The sequence below is a fragment of the Telmatherina bonti genome (assembly GCF_933228915.1).
Source record: "Telmatherina bonti genome assembly, chromosome: 8".
Taxonomy (NCBI): domain Eukaryota; kingdom Metazoa; phylum Chordata; class Actinopteri; order Atheriniformes; family Telmatherinidae; genus Telmatherina; species Telmatherina bonti.
Genome location: NC_136626.1, coordinates 5,929,557 through 5,944,645, shown reverse-complemented (window position 1 = coordinate 5,944,645; position 15,089 = coordinate 5,929,557). Strand labels below are relative to the sequence as shown.

The window sequence follows — 15,089 nt, the reverse complement described above, 5'->3', positions numbered from 1 at the left end:
ACTACAGCTGCAGCTTCTGCCCTCCAGCCAACCTCTTCACTCCATTCCAGGAACTGCTCTGATCTCAGCCATCTTTCACCACTTCTTCACCTAGACCCTGCAGTTAAAGGCTTTTTTTTACAGAAAAGCTTTTTGTCTCTGAGAGTGTTGCATGTGGGTCAAGCAGCTTGCCAAAACCGTGACACATATTCATCACCTTTATTAAATACAGTCTCCTTTGTTAATCTCTGATAAATACCATTGTATTATTATTATTATTATTATTATCTGTCATCACAGTTTAAAAAAGATTATCATCATTAAAATAAAAATGCAAACAATTTTCCTCTTCTTTGAGCACATAGCATGTAGCATGTAGCAGAATAAAAGTTAGAAGTTGTTTTAAACTCCATATATTGTTCACAATTATAAAGTGTTTATCTTTCACTCTTTGGGATTGGTTTTTATTGTCGTTAGATAGCTATATTACGCATTCGTAAACTCCCGTAAACAGACTGTATAATAAGGTGGGTGGAGCCTCCATGACGTCACTCGTAGGTTTCTGAAGAGCTGAATTGAAGCTCGGTGGGCGGTTCCTACCATCGCCATCTTGGCAGGGGCATGCACGTCATTTCACTCGAAAAATACAAGGTGGAGCTGAGAGGGGGGCTGTGAGCGTCATGGTGGATGATTGACATCTAGCGAACTCCGAGCTTTCTGAAACTAAGAGCTAACCAAGCTAACCCGGAGATAACAGGAGCTAACCAGCTAACGGAGGTAAGCGGGCTAAAGCTAAAACACGTTGTCAACCGGCTAAAAACCGCGGTTGTTCTACATTCTTCTGACTTGAAGTGTGAGATTGGGTACCTGTCTATCAAAAGGACACGCCCCTAAATATGCAGAATTTCTAGATTAAATTACTTTTAAACGGGCGAGTTAGAAAAAAATTCACTCCCCCCCACAGTTGTCATGAAGGTAAACCTGACCTGTTAAACCTAAAATGGATTTTTGAACCAGGCTGTAAACATGTTTATTTCTGCTGGAAAACACGTTTATTCCTGCTGTAAACATGTTTATTCCTGCTGTAAACATGTTTATTCCTGCTGTAAACATGTTTATTTTTGCTGTGAAGTTGGTCTTTTTAACATGGGAGTCTATGGGGATTTGCTCTGTTTTGCAGCCCCTAGTGGATGAAGGGGGAACTGCAGTTTTAAGCACTTCTGCATAGGCATCACTTTTAACCGCCAGAGGCTCCGTCCATCTTTCTTATACGGTACATGCTCCCGTAACAAGTTACGTTTAACTTTAGGCACCTTACGTAGAGCACGTAATTTACGCACTTTACGTAGAGGACGTACGGCGGAACGTTTCCGGTATTCGGCTGTAATGGAGGAGCTCAGAGAGGAAACCGTTGCTCAGCTACACCAGGAGGACGTCCATATCAAACGTGAGTAAACGAACACTTTTCTCGTTAACTCTCAGATTTTGCATCAGGAATATGCACTATAAATAATGCGTCAGATCTAATCGACGCAGCGCAGTGAATTGTCGCAGAAATTAAATTTGTAAGTGCGGAACTGGACGAGGGCCTCACCACGGAGCTCCGCCACAGGACCTAAACAGTAAACAACAACAGCGACGGCGTCGCCGGAGGAGAGATTAGCTGGATGCTTGTGGTTTGGCGGCTGCTGCCATGACAGCAGCGGCACTCGGACATGATTTGTGGCTGTTTTCTAACGCGGTTTCTACTGTATTCTAATGTGAGACGGCCTCGTCGCGGAGCTGCACCGTGAGACCGCCAAGCCGCTCGAACTGTCCGTGTCGGCGGGTTTCACGTCCGCAGAACCGCTGGCTACAGCACGAGCAGGTTTTAGCTTCTAACTGAGGAGCACGAGCTGAATGATAGTTTTTTGGTCTGTAACATAAAGCTGCTGTTTTCAGAAGGAATAAAATAATCACATAAAACCAGCAGCGCGTTGTGGCTGTAAATGTATTTTATTCTAAAGCTTTAAGAGAAACCCTGAAAGCGGGTTACATCCAGGTGGAATGTGGCATTGTAAGGACCAAATAAATGTATATTGATAATAAATAATAATAATAAAAAAAAAGAGGTAATTATTGATAAGATTTGATAAGATAATCTTGTTCATTTACTGCTTTTAATCGTTTCCTTCCAGCTGCGGAAGCATTAAAAAGCTTGTAGGGGTTGATTTATTACCGACAGCCTGTCAAACTGCATTTGCCTGGCAAATATTTGACTTTATTGTCATAAAAAGTTATGATTTCACGTTGAATTTAAAGTAACATTGAATAGAAGTTGCACTTGGGCTCCTCCACAGTTGGGGGGTGTAATCACAGACGTTCTCCATCTGAACCCTGCACCTGCGCAGTCATACAGTTAAAAGAGAAAAGTTCTAGTCAGAATGTGAATTTGGCTGCTTTTTGCTTCTGTTTCTGCTCTGGTGAAGGTGAAGATGATGAAGATGCACCTGCAGCTGCTGACCAGGCTGCAGAGCAGACTGAAGCTGCGTCAGACGGCGACAACAAACCATCAACCACAACCACCGGTAATTTCCCCGGAAATCGCTGCTTCACCGCCGTTTCATCTGGAGCTTCACAAATAAATAAAAAGATCAATATTCTCCTTCTGGTGTTACAGAGAGACACGTCTCGATCCAGACTAAACTGGAAGGTCTGGAGAGGCTGGTCGACCTTCATGGAGGTGAGTTCAGCGCTGCAGTTTTTATTATTTTTGTTCAGGGGAGATTATTTCAGATTGTCTTCTTTCTGCTGGGCGACACCAGAATATTTCCTGCTGGTACAATGCCATCAGTTTATGCTGCTTCTTCTTCTATACCGATACGATACAATGAGATAATATGATACAATATGATATGATACGATATATCGCCCCTCAAAGGAAAAATCACAAGAACAGGGTAAATTAATCTTTATTGCAAGCGCTCTGTGAATATAAGTCCAATTCAAGAACATCAGTGCTTGAAAGAAATACTTAAAACAACAAGTTATACTAATGAGTAAATTAAACAAAAATAGCGTAAAATAAATAATTTAAAAATGATAAATGTATTAAAGTACATATTGAATAGCATTATTCACATTTATTAGATGGAAAATAAATCACACTTTAGAGTAATATGATGAATTGAATATAAGGTATTGTGCAACAGTATCCATTAAAGCGTAAAATATAAAAACAGAAATATCATCAGTAACAGTAGCAGCGTCATTATGACATCAGAACATCCCATAGGCTGCCGTGATCATGTGACACGAAAGGAAAACGCCGTTTCTGGGCTTCACGCTAATTTTATTGCCATAAACGTGAAAACAGATGTCATGTTTTGTATCAGCAGATCAATATCTCCGAACTGCAAACTATCAAATCTGATATGTTGATTGGCTGATATCGATGTATTGATACATCCACCTGCACCCTCTGCTCCTTTTTTTTTTTTTTTTTTTTTTTTTTTTTTTACATTTATGTTGTATTGATAGTTTTGTTTTGTAAATAAAGAGTAAATTAAGGGGAAAATGATTGGCTGGCCTTTTTTAGGAACATTTTTAGTTGCATTTAAACGGATAATTATGGCTGATTGATCCGTAGACATGAAATCTGGAAAGGAAATGTGTTTCTGTTACGTTGGGACAAAACCAGACTCATATTATTAACATTACCTCCTGCTTTAAATGAAATTAAACCATTAAAGGGTTCCTATTCTGGTATTTGGAGTTTTCTGAGCTTTCTACAGTGTTACAGTGTTGAATCCTCATCAGACATGTGAACGGCACTGTTTTTTAAAACCTAAACGCATGTTTGAGTTTGAGTTTGAGTTGCAGCACGCTCCGTTCGGTTTCCGTGGCGACGAAAGACGCGTGGTTTTAGAGAGTTTTTTCTACGTGGAAATCCTTGTGACGTCCCGGGGGATAAGGTTGGGTGATTGGTTACCTTCTACTGGTTAACAAGGGCATGTACAAATACATCAGGCGGGTGGAAAACGTGGGATAAAGTTATTTCCAACGATGGCTGGTGAGTTTACCAAAGAGAGACATCCTGCTGCATTCGTTGCTGTGGGTTGCTGTTTTCCACTTCGTTTTCAGGCTCTGATTCAGGTTCCAACATGTAGGGCTGGATGCTATGTGTTGACATTGTAGTTTGTTTTTTTATTGAGTTCATATGAGCCTAATCCTTCTGTTTATGAGACGTTACAATGACGGTGAAAGCAGGTGCGGTGCGCGCTCCCGATGTAGTGCAGTGGCGGGAGGCGGGGCTTAATGTGGAAGAGTCTCAATCCACTCGTTTTGCCCGCAGGCTGATCTGACAGCCTACGGAGAGGGTCGGTCTGAAGTAAATAAAGCCATTTGTGACAATAACTCCATCAATCCCAGCCCTTCTGGTCTCAGAAATAAAAATAAATTAGCCTGAAATGCACAGAATAGTTTCACTTTAAGGCTCGTAAAAATACATTTAATCACAAGTTTCCCCCACCATGTTCTGTGGTGACTCTTTACAACAAAGCTGCACCTGTTTTAAGTTGTTGCAGCAAACTGGTTTTAGAAGGTTTTTCTCCAGATAAAATGGCTTAAATGTGTCCATGGGAACGACTTCTTCTGGTCAAAATGAAGAAGATATGGTGCATATTTCTATGAGCAAAACTGGCGTCTGAAAGATTACATTTAATTAAATGTGATTAATTAAATCATGTAAAATTAAAAAAAACCTGAAACTCATGAAAAAACTGTCAAAAAGATATTTAATAAGAATTTTTATTGCAGTTTAAACTAAAACTCTTCCACAGTTTTTACAATCTAATTTTATAAACAACATGATGTTTTACAGAAACGGCTGCAGTAGAAAAAAAATGAATCTTTTAGTGGAAGTTTTTTTTTTTTTTTTTCCACTTTTAGACTCTAAAATGTTGAAATTAGCTTCTTTCATTTCCTCTAAGAGACACGTTGTAATGAGAGAAATCATTTAACAGATAATAAAATGGATAAATGAATAAATATTTTCATGTTTTCCCTCCCCAGCGGGGCGGAAGTCGTGTCCTCTGTGTCCTGAGGAGAAATTTAAAGCCTGTTACAGCCACAAACTGCGTCGACACCTGCAGAACCTCCACTGGAAGGTCTACGTGGAGTTTGAAGGTAAGAAGCTGGAAAATAGTCCTCTCTGTCCAGATGTTGGCTCAGCTTGTCCTGCATCTGGACTGGGACCAGGACTGATGGGCCTAAGATGGGCAATAATCTCATATAAAACTGATTAAATACAGAATTTTCTCATTAGATGAACAAATAAGGTCATGAGGTGAATCGTGACGTACATGAAGTCAACGTTTACATGTTGATGAGTTGGAATAATTTACAGATGTGCAGCATCTGAAGCAGAAGGCCAAACAGTCATTTCTGTCTCCCAAAAAACTGCTATAAAAACATGACAAATTTCTTTTTTTCTCAGATTGCTCAGTCAGCTTCAGCACTAATCAAAACGAACAAACGTAATTATTTTAATCCTTAAAATGCTAATTTCATCACGATTCAACTGTTTTTATGACAAAAAAAATCACATAAATCAAATTAAATGAGATGTTTTCTCATGAACACATTTTAGTGACTGTGGATGAAAAAAAGTAAAAAATCAGTGTTAAATCTACCAAACTTCAGTCCTACTGAGTACTACCAACTACGTCCTTATTTTAGTGATCTGAGCCTTTAAAATGCCACTTTTTTACACAATGTGACTTTTTCATTGGAAAAATCACATAAAATCCAAGTTTTTTTCAAAACCAGTTTTATGGTTTAGTAACATTTCAGGTCATCAGGACACAAAAGTCTTTCTATAAAAATCAGAGGAACCAAGGTGGATCCCTGAGGGACTCCACGTATGGAGAAGCTCGGCAGGATTCAGAACCAGCAGAGTTTACATGAAAAATTCTGTCTGCCAGACTGGATGGGAACCATTTCAGAGCAGAACGTAAATGTCCAGTAGATGACCCGGTCCACTGTGTCAAAGAACCCCTGGATCACCAGAATCAGATGCCAGGAGGAGTTCTGGCTGCCTGCTTCTGTTGGAAGCGTCTGTTTTTCTGTATTTACTGTCAGCACAGAGGTTATTATGGGGCGTTAGGATGTTGACCTCTGACCTCTGTCTTTTAACAGGCCAGAGGATGTGCATCTGCCACCTGCCCTGCAGAAATCTGAAGCCGAGTCTCAGCGGAGACCAGGTGAGCCGTTTGCAGACAGATTTCCTGCAGGATGACGCCGATCCTCCTGATTTAACCCACAATCCTTTGCTTTTCTCCTCCTTCCTTTAGGCATCGGGGAGACACATGGCTCATTACCACTGCGTGGTCTGTTCTGTCACCATCGCTCGGAAAACCGACATGATCAGCCACCTGAAACGCCACGTCAACAAAGGAGAAACGGAGGCCAGCTACTCCGGAAGCTCAGACGTACCGTTTGAAGAGCCGAGTAAGAAACGCTGAGTTCTCAGTTAAACGTGACTTGCGTCACTGTTGAAGCCCAGACACAGCATGAGCAGACGGACGGACACTTTCATCCGTCTGTCTGCACAGAAAACAGAGCAGTACCATCAGAAACCACCGGGGGCCGTGTTGAGTTCAGCTGACACACAGCCAGATGATGCAGATAAATAAAAAGCACCAGAAGAAGAAGAAGACGTTGAGAACAGTGAAAAGCTTCATAGTTTTATTGTTCTCGTTGTTTTTGGATGCTTGTAAACAAACATATAGTGATGCACTAACAGACTTAACAACCATGACAACGTAAAATATGCATGGAATCATGAGGACGAATGACAACGTTTGAGACGGCGTCCTCATCACGTAAGGGAGCAGAAAAGGACCTTCCTTCCTGTTCCTCTTCTTCTCTGGTTTCGTCCTTTTGCTGGTTGTGTGTCAGCTGTACAACTCAACGCTGCCCCGTCTCTTCCGGGGGAAAATTCCTCCTCAAACTGCTCCGCTTTCTGTGTGGAGGGATGGAAGGCTGAGCCCCTTTAAAAGGGGACAAATTAAAACGACGCAGGAGATGGACGAAACTGTCCGCCTGCATATCCGTCCTCTGTATTGATGAACAGTTAGACACAGATGTAGGAGATCTTCTCAGGTCCCAGAAGGACGCAGAGTTGGATCATTTGGGTGTTTCTCAATCCGCTGCAGAGAGCAGCGGCGAGGTCTGATAGTAAAAACAAGTCTCAGTTCGCTGAGCTTCACTTCCAGCTCGACGTGCAGCTTCTTCGTAACTTCAGGTTTCACTCGGTGAAGCTGTTAACCGACGAGGAGCTCGTCTCTGTGTCAGCAGCCCCGTCCGGTCAGGACTACGAGATCATGAAAGAACTCGGAACAAACGTCCAGCTCCTCCCAAACCACACCACCCCGCAGAAGAGCGACACCTACTTCAACCGAAAGATGAAGACCAACAGGTCGGAGAAGCTGAAGCAAATCACGTCCACTCTGGACGCCAACGCCCGCTGACGCCATCCATTTGTCTCCTTCAGGCAGCTGGTGTTCTGCTCGCTGGCGGTTCTGGCCGAGGAGAGGAACCCACTCGAGTGTCTGGATGCTTTTGGAGCCACAGGTGAGTCTCTGAACTCCAGGAACCAGCAGCTAACTTCCCGTGCGAGTGCATAAAACGTATAAATAAATACGTTTCATTTGATGGCAGCAACACATTTTATAAAGTTTCTGCTTCCAGCTGAAAGGCTGCAAAGGAGGAAGTTTAAAAAGAAACATCTGTTCATCAGGTTACATGATCGGGTGTTAAAAAGAGCACCTTAGAGAGGCAGAGTCTCTTAAACATAAAGATAGACATGGATGCAACAGTTTGCAAAAAAAAAAAAAACCCACTTTATTTTTTAATGTTTCTGTATTCTAAAGTGTGTAATTGTTGGTGTGTGTGTTACTGGTGAGGACTGAAGGAATCTGGCACATAAATGTAAAAAGTTACAGGCTTGCCTATAAAAACGAAAACACTTTCAGGATGAGTCGGATATCCTTTCCAATGATTTCCTGTCACTCTAAGCTCATGTTAAAGTGAATTAGAACAATATTAGAGAACTTTTAACACACAGAGTTACAGTGAGGTCTCCAAAGTGGCTGTTGTGGTTAAAACATCAGGTTTTAAAGGGTTAAATGAGGCTGATCTGCATTCAAAACAGACACGATTCTCTTCTGGAAGTCCCTGCATGGACTCAGGAACCCTCCCAGACATCTGTCTGTGAACACAGTTCACCCTGTGACTCTGAGATTCTGAAGGAATCTCTGCATCACAGTTTGGTCATCACATGACCAAACTGGCATTTAATGAGTTAATATAATCTGAATAATTACATATTTGGTATTTTAAGGCTGAAGTTGTTTTAAAGACTTTAGCAACAAAAGATAAAAATAACTATCTGTACTGAGAGGACGTTTTTTTCCTTTAATGTCTCAGAAGGAAACTTGTCCTTCGTGTCATTTAAGAAAAATTCAAGTTAAAATTTCTTCTAGAAAAATCTTTTTTTTACCAAAAAAAATTCATCCCTCACGGAGAAACGGCAGATCGGAGGCAAAAAACGTCCATAAAGACCAGCAAGTGTTACGTTTCCTCAAGGTTTTAGTCGGGAAATGGTGGAAAGTTTGATCACGAGTCGCATGAAGGGATCCGTCAGACTGGACTTCCAGCCGCGACGTTCGTCCCCGTACACCTTCCCTATCTGTCCCGCCTCGCAGGCATCATGGGCCTCCAGTGGGCCAAGCACCTTCGGAACGGCGTCAAAGTCACCATAACAGACATCAGTGACACCTGCGTGAAGATGATCAGGGAAAACTGCGAGCTGAACCACATCCGGGTGGACGGAGGCTCACGAGGCCCCAGAGGACCCGACAAGGAGGCCGAGACGGCGCCCGTCGCTACCGTGGAGGTTGCTAAGATGGACGCCAACGTCATCATGCACCTGCGGCCGTTTGACTACATGTAAGTGTTTGGAGAAAACAAACAAACCGTTTCTAATCTTTAAAAGTCTTAAACTTTCTTTGGATCGTTGTGTCTTCAGTCACCTGGACCCGTTCGGCACGGCTGTGAACTACCTGGACGCCGCCTTCAGGAACGTCCGGAACCTCGGCATCATCTCGGTGACGTCCACAGACACGGGCTCCCTCTACGCCAAGTCGCCCAACGTCACCCTGCGCCACTACGGCTGCCACATCGTACGCACCGAGTACTACAAAGAGCTGGCTGCACGCATGCTGGTGGCCACTGCGGCCAGGTAGGCGCTCACTTGGAAGCTCCCCGCCGTCTGAATCCAAGGTCTAACGCCGACTTCCTGCTGCAGAGCGGCGGCGCGCTGCAACAAAGGCATCGAGGTGCTGCTGGCAGTGGCGCTGGAGCACTTCGTGCTGGTGGTGGTGAGGGTCCTCCGAGGTCCCACGCAAGCAGACGAGTCTGCCAAGAAGCTGCGGAAGTTGGTCCACTGCCAGTGGTGCGAGGAGAGGGTCTTCCTGAAGCTGGGGAACATGGTGGACGGTGAGCTGACGGCGCCCTAACCGCGGCGACACAACAACCTGCTGCCGCGGAGCGATGGAGGGTCGATATGTAACGGTTTCCGCTGTGCGTTTCAGACACGCTGCCGTGCAACTGCCACGGAAGTCTGCCTGGGAAGACGGCAGTCCAGCTGGGACCGCTGTGGTAAGCCCCTCCTCTCACTGTCACCTCCACCTCGCCTTCCATTGTTAGACGCTTGTTCCCACCTAAACGACGTCCATTTTACTTCCTGAGGTTTACGGAACGAACACTAAAGCTTGTTCCATCCTCCACGAGAAGCAAAAACTGACTTCTTGTTCTCGAGGCTGCAGGAACAAGAAAAAACTTCTTGTTCATCAGGTCCATCCATCCTCCAGGAGAAGCAGGTCTGCGGTGGGGAGGGATCACTGCGGGGGGCGATGTCTGCTGTCTGTGCAGTGAACCCGGTTGTTACCTCCACCAGGTTATGTTTTTCCTGCCGTCTTTGTATTCAAAATAACTCAAAAGGTTACGGACGGATTTTTATAAATATTTCAAGAGTTGTTGGAAATGTGAAAATGAAGAACTGATTAAATTCTGGTGGTGATCCGGATCACCGTTTGGATCCAGGAATGTTTTAAAAGGATTCTTTAACATCGTGTTTGGCGGAGGTTTCCGCTCTCCGAGTGCTTTTCTAGTAGAGCTGCTATCACTTCAGTCAAAATAATCACGATTATTTTGACTGAAGTTGAGATCTGGACTATTTAACACAATTATCTAGTATTTATAAACAACGCTGCGCGTCGTGGCGTTCTAGACTCCGTGTCGTGCATTATAACCATCTAATGGACGGTTCCGAGTTGTTTAATCTGCTTTTACCGCTTATATAGGAACTATTTTACGTTGGCCTGGATGTACGTTTTATTCCAAACAACCGCTGTCAGGCTGCAGCGCGTTTCTCTCATTCACCTGTTAAAAGACGGCTGATCTGAACCAGCTGGTTAACGCGTTGCTATGGTAACGCCCCGTAACGGAGGGATATTACAGTGTTTAACTGGCCGAACTATGTATAGGAAAATAATGCAGCCAGTTGTCACTGACAATGGTATAAACTATGTTTAGGTGAACTTCCACAACCTACTGCAGTTATTCTACATGGACCTGCAGCCGGAGCCGACTGAGACTGGCCGCCTGGGAGTGCTTTAGGACGGGAGAGGCTCCCGCTGCTCCTTCCTTACAGTAACTGCAGAACAATATGTGCCTTCAAGTCAGTCGCCACAACACCAGAAAAGTCTCTAATAACTCCAGTAAAAGCTGCTAGATTTGTCGCTTTTAACAAAAAAAGTCTCCAGATTTAGCGAGAAAGTCTCCAAGTTGGCAACAGTGTCTGAATGAAAGCAAAGCGGCTGTGGGAGGAGTTTACAGCACAGCGCTGCAACGCCAGAGACGCTCGATTAGCAGCTGAAGACAGCAGGAGAGGAAACTGCAGAGAGAAAATAATCACACCCTTTTATTTTTATCATCGATGGAAACCCAGATCGTAGTTTAGATTAAAATCTGATTAATCGACCAGTCCTATTTTTTTATTTTCTTATTTAGCGAGCAATTTTGTCCGCGGCAGGGCGGGTCGTGCACGTGGCGGGGCGGGTCGTGCACGCGGCTGGGTCTGAGGGTTTTAATATAAAAATGTTGGTTTCTCACCACCTTGATCAGCTGTTTTATCAAAACAATCCGTTTTACCTGCAACAGTATAAACGCGAAGCAGAAACTCCGCTTCATGTTTTCTCCGTGTTAACCACGCCCACCTCTCATGTCCGACCAATCACGCGATACTTCTCAGACCCCCGCAAGAAAAAACTTTGGCAGCCTGATGTGTCAAGAACTGTCTTCAAACACGTCCGCGAGAACAAAATGACGTCATTTTCTTCTCGGAGCCTCGAGAACAAGAAGAAATTCTGGCTTCTCGTGGAGGATGGAACAGGCTTTAGTCAGAATCGGCTTCCACAGGAGGTCCTAGGTTCGATGCCAAGGAGGAAAGACATCAGCAACGCTGCTGCTGCTCATCAGTCTGGGAGTTCAGGCGAGCATAGATGTCCAGGTCTCAGTTAGCAGCTTACGTGTTGGTTCATGTCAGACCAGTTAGAAAAGACTGGACCAGTCTGGCTTGTTGGGAAGCTTGCAGGAGAAAGCATGACGCCCGGCGCAGCTCGGCAGACTTCTGCGACCGGCGGGGACACGTAGCAGCTGTCAGCACGGTGGAGGGGGGAGGACCGTGCTGCACATCTGCAACAGGATGAAGGTGTTGACCTGATCCGGTGGAAGTCCAGACCTGAGAGGGTCTGGTGGGACCTTCAGAGAGCTGCAGCAGCGTTGGCAGGAAGAGCGGCGTAAAACTCCTCCAGAGCTGCGCGGTCACTCGCCAGCTGATCCTGACTTTTAGTTTCCGTTCAGTAAACGAAGACGATGTGTGTAGAGAGGTGGGAGCTACTGGTGTGAACTGGTTTCCTGTCTGCAGGCGTCAGGATAAACCTGCTGCGCTCTCTTCGTCCTGTCCGCGCAGATTTAATGCTTCTTCAGCGTCATCTGGCGTTTCTCCTCTGCAGGTCTGGTCCTCTCTTCAACACGGGCTTCCTGAGGAGGATGCTGTCTGCCGCCGTGCAGCACAACATGGACGACATCCAGCCGCTCGTCAAAACTCTGATCTGCGAGTCCGAGTGCACCACCCTGAAGTCTCTGGTCCACGGGTCGTCCGCTCTCTCCAACCAGGGTAACCGTCCGGCCTGCAGCTCTGTCTGCTGTTTTCAGGGTGAAACCTGCGTGACTGCGTCTCGTTTCCTCTGCAGTGGAGTGTGGAGTCCTGATTAAGACCCAGCAGAGCGGAGACGAGGCGGGTCCAGCTGATCAGCCGGGTCAGTCCTGCAGAACCTCACCTTTCTGTTTGTTCTGGTGCACACACCGACTCCGAGGACACAAAAACGGCTTGTGGCGAGCAGTGAGACCAGAACAGAGAACCTGTGTCCAGTAGAGGGCGCTGGCGCTCTGTTTAGAAATATACAGCGACCCGATTTATGAAGCAAAACTTCCATTTAAAGACTTGTTTACAGTCATGAAGCTTTGACTCAGACTTTCTGCTTCAGTCAACTGTTGTCCCGACGTTTCTGCACGGCGGTCGGTTCTACGGAGGAACTCCAGCAGAATGAGGCCAAACCTCATTTAGTTTGTTTTTCTGCAGGGAAGAGGAAGAGCGGCGAGGAGTCGGGGAATGTTGTGAAGAAGCTGAAGCCGGACGCGTCTCTGGAACATCCGCCGTTCTACTACAGCATCCACCGCCACAGCATCCGAGGCATGAACATGCCCAAGTGAGTGACCTCCGACCTTTAGTCCTCATCAGCTCACACAGAGTAAACACACGCAGCTCGGTGGAGTCCGAGTAGAAACCAGCTGTAGAGTAGCAGGAGGGAAAGGACTTTCTATGTGCTGTTACCACATCTGGACTCAGGAACACGGCGGTGGCGTGGCGGCGGCCATGTCGCGTCTGGTGTTCATGTCTCTGTTCTGGCAGATGAAAGAAGCTTTGGGAGGTTTTCTGGTTCCAGAGACGACCAGCGGACTCTTTCCTCTGCCAGAACAGAGACATGAAGACCAGACGCGGCGTGGTCAGAAAGACTGAACGGCTGTCCAGATGTACAGCGTGTGCACAGAGACGTCCTGCTGCATGTTGCGGTTAACATCTGCTTTAAATCCTGGATGTTTGGTCCAGCTCTGGCCCACATCTGCAGCGGGGCTGGGTCCATGTTTGGCCCTTGACTCTGTGTGAGTCTGGCTGCTGAAACTGGTTCACATGAGCACCGCGGGTGTCCCAGCTCTTCGTACAACACGTTGTGTATTCCACGCAGACAGCTGATATCTGGGCCACACGCCTGGGCTACATCTGGGCTACATCTGGGCCCTGTCTGGGCCACGCCTGGGCCACATCTAGGCACCACCTGGGCCACGCCTGGGCTACATCTGGGTCCTGTCTGGGCCCTGTCTGGGCCACGCCTGGGCTACATCTGGGCCACGCCTGGGCTACATCTGGGCCACATCTGGGCCCTGTCTGGGCCACGCCTGGGCTACATCTGGGCTACATCTGGGCCACGCCTGGGCCACGCCTGGGCCACATCTGGGCCCTGTCTGGGCCCTGTCTGGGCCACGCCTGGGCTACATCTGGGCCACGCCTGGGCCACATCTGGGCCACATCTGGGCCACACAACACGTGCCAGTGCTGTAACTGGGCCAGAAGTGCCAAAAGCAGCCCGAACATGGCTGTTATTCTGATGTCAGGTCTGTGAAGGTGAAGAATCTCTGTCATTTTGTATCCCAGACGTTTCCCTGTCTGATGATGATAGGTGAGATGGATGTAACCATGGTAACATCAGCATAATTCTCCTGGATCGGAAACATAAGGATCAATCATGCAGATCAACTGATGGAAGTCGGAGTCAGATTTACTGCTCCTAATTCAGCCGAACAGGTTTCTGCTCAGACCCTCCTTCTGGAGGATCTGAGCTTTACTTCTGGATAAAATATCATCTCCACCACAGAAGAAGAGCTGGAGCTGAGTCTAAAGGCAGTAGGATGGAGTTGTCTGTCCAAGGTTGGACCACACTGAACTGAATGTTTATTCATTTATTTCTGTCCTCAGGCTGAACAAGTTCCTGCAGTACCTGTCTGAGGCCGGCTTCAGGGTGAGCCGGACTCACTACGACCCCACCGGCGTCCGGACCGACGCCACGCTGCAGCAGTTCAAATCCGTTCTCACCAAGTACAGCGTTCCCACGTGCACCACCGCCGGTACCGCCACGCAGACCAGCGTGGGCATGGAGGGGACGCCGTGAAACCACGGCGCGAGGCCACGGTGCGATCCACGCCGCGATCCACGCCGCGAGGCCACGCCGCGAGGCCACGCCCTGAAACGGACTCGGCGGTGATGGAAGCCGGTCTGTGGGATCCCGCTGCAGACCAGATCGTCTGATGTCGCTATTTATTTCTCCTCAGAATCAAAATAGCTTTCATGTCTTTTTCCCGTTTTTTAACCTTTTTTCTTTTCTAATAAAGAACGGATGAACGAACCTGATGTGGATCTTTTGTCTGTTTGGTTTCTGATGTTTCTGCTTAATTTCATTTCTGGCCACAGATATGGATGATACGGAGACTCCTCCCCCAAAACCTCCTAAACTACAGGAAGGAGAGAAAAACAGAAAAGGACAACAAGCTGCTTTTTCTTAAGGATAAAAACTCTGAAATGACTTCAGAGATAAAAAGCACATTAAAACACCAGAAGACCACAAAGTGCAGAAAAACTGGAAAATTAGACAGAAACCAGGTTGGAGAAGAAACTAGATAAAAACACCAAATACTGAAACGTCTACGACACAAGGAGCGCAGTGAACACAAAGAATCAACAATTCTGCAGGTCTGAGATGTTTCCTGCTCCAACAGCTTTTTCTGCACGACGACGTATTGGAGCAGGGAAACATCTAAACCCTGCAGAACCGGAACCGTAAATATCCAGAAGCTTTGCTGATCTTTCGCCCCAGATTTCACCCAAAGCT

The 15,089-nt window shown here is 46.2% G+C and overlaps 1 protein-coding gene across 2 annotated transcripts; it reads left to right on the top strand.

The window, feature by feature from the left end:
- Nucleotides 1-1,365: 1,365 nt before the first annotated feature.
- trmt1l (tRNA methyltransferase 1-like) lies at nucleotides 1,366-14,703 on the top strand (the record flags this gene model as incomplete). Of its 2 annotated transcripts, none has more annotated exons than XM_079245325.1 (16): nucleotides 1,366-1,426; nucleotides 2,448-2,546; nucleotides 2,639-2,701; nucleotides 5,032-5,145; nucleotides 6,157-6,221; nucleotides 6,312-6,468; nucleotides 7,318-7,438; nucleotides 7,514-7,593; nucleotides 8,727-8,970; nucleotides 9,050-9,262; nucleotides 9,329-9,519; nucleotides 9,615-9,681; nucleotides 12,099-12,262; nucleotides 12,339-12,404; nucleotides 12,728-12,854; nucleotides 14,180-14,703. In XM_079245325.1, 16 exons carry the CDS (start codon nucleotides 1,366-1,368, stop codon nucleotides 14,370-14,372), a joined length of 2,025 nt encoding a protein of 674 aa, XP_079101451.1. In that variant the 3' UTR covers nucleotides 14,373-14,703. The 2 variants fall into 2 exon arrangements, with proteins under 2 accessions (XP_079101451.1, XP_079101450.1); XM_079245324.1 differs by having other exon boundaries at nucleotides 7,315-7,438.
- Between the last annotated feature and the right edge of the window lie 386 nt (nucleotides 14,704-15,089).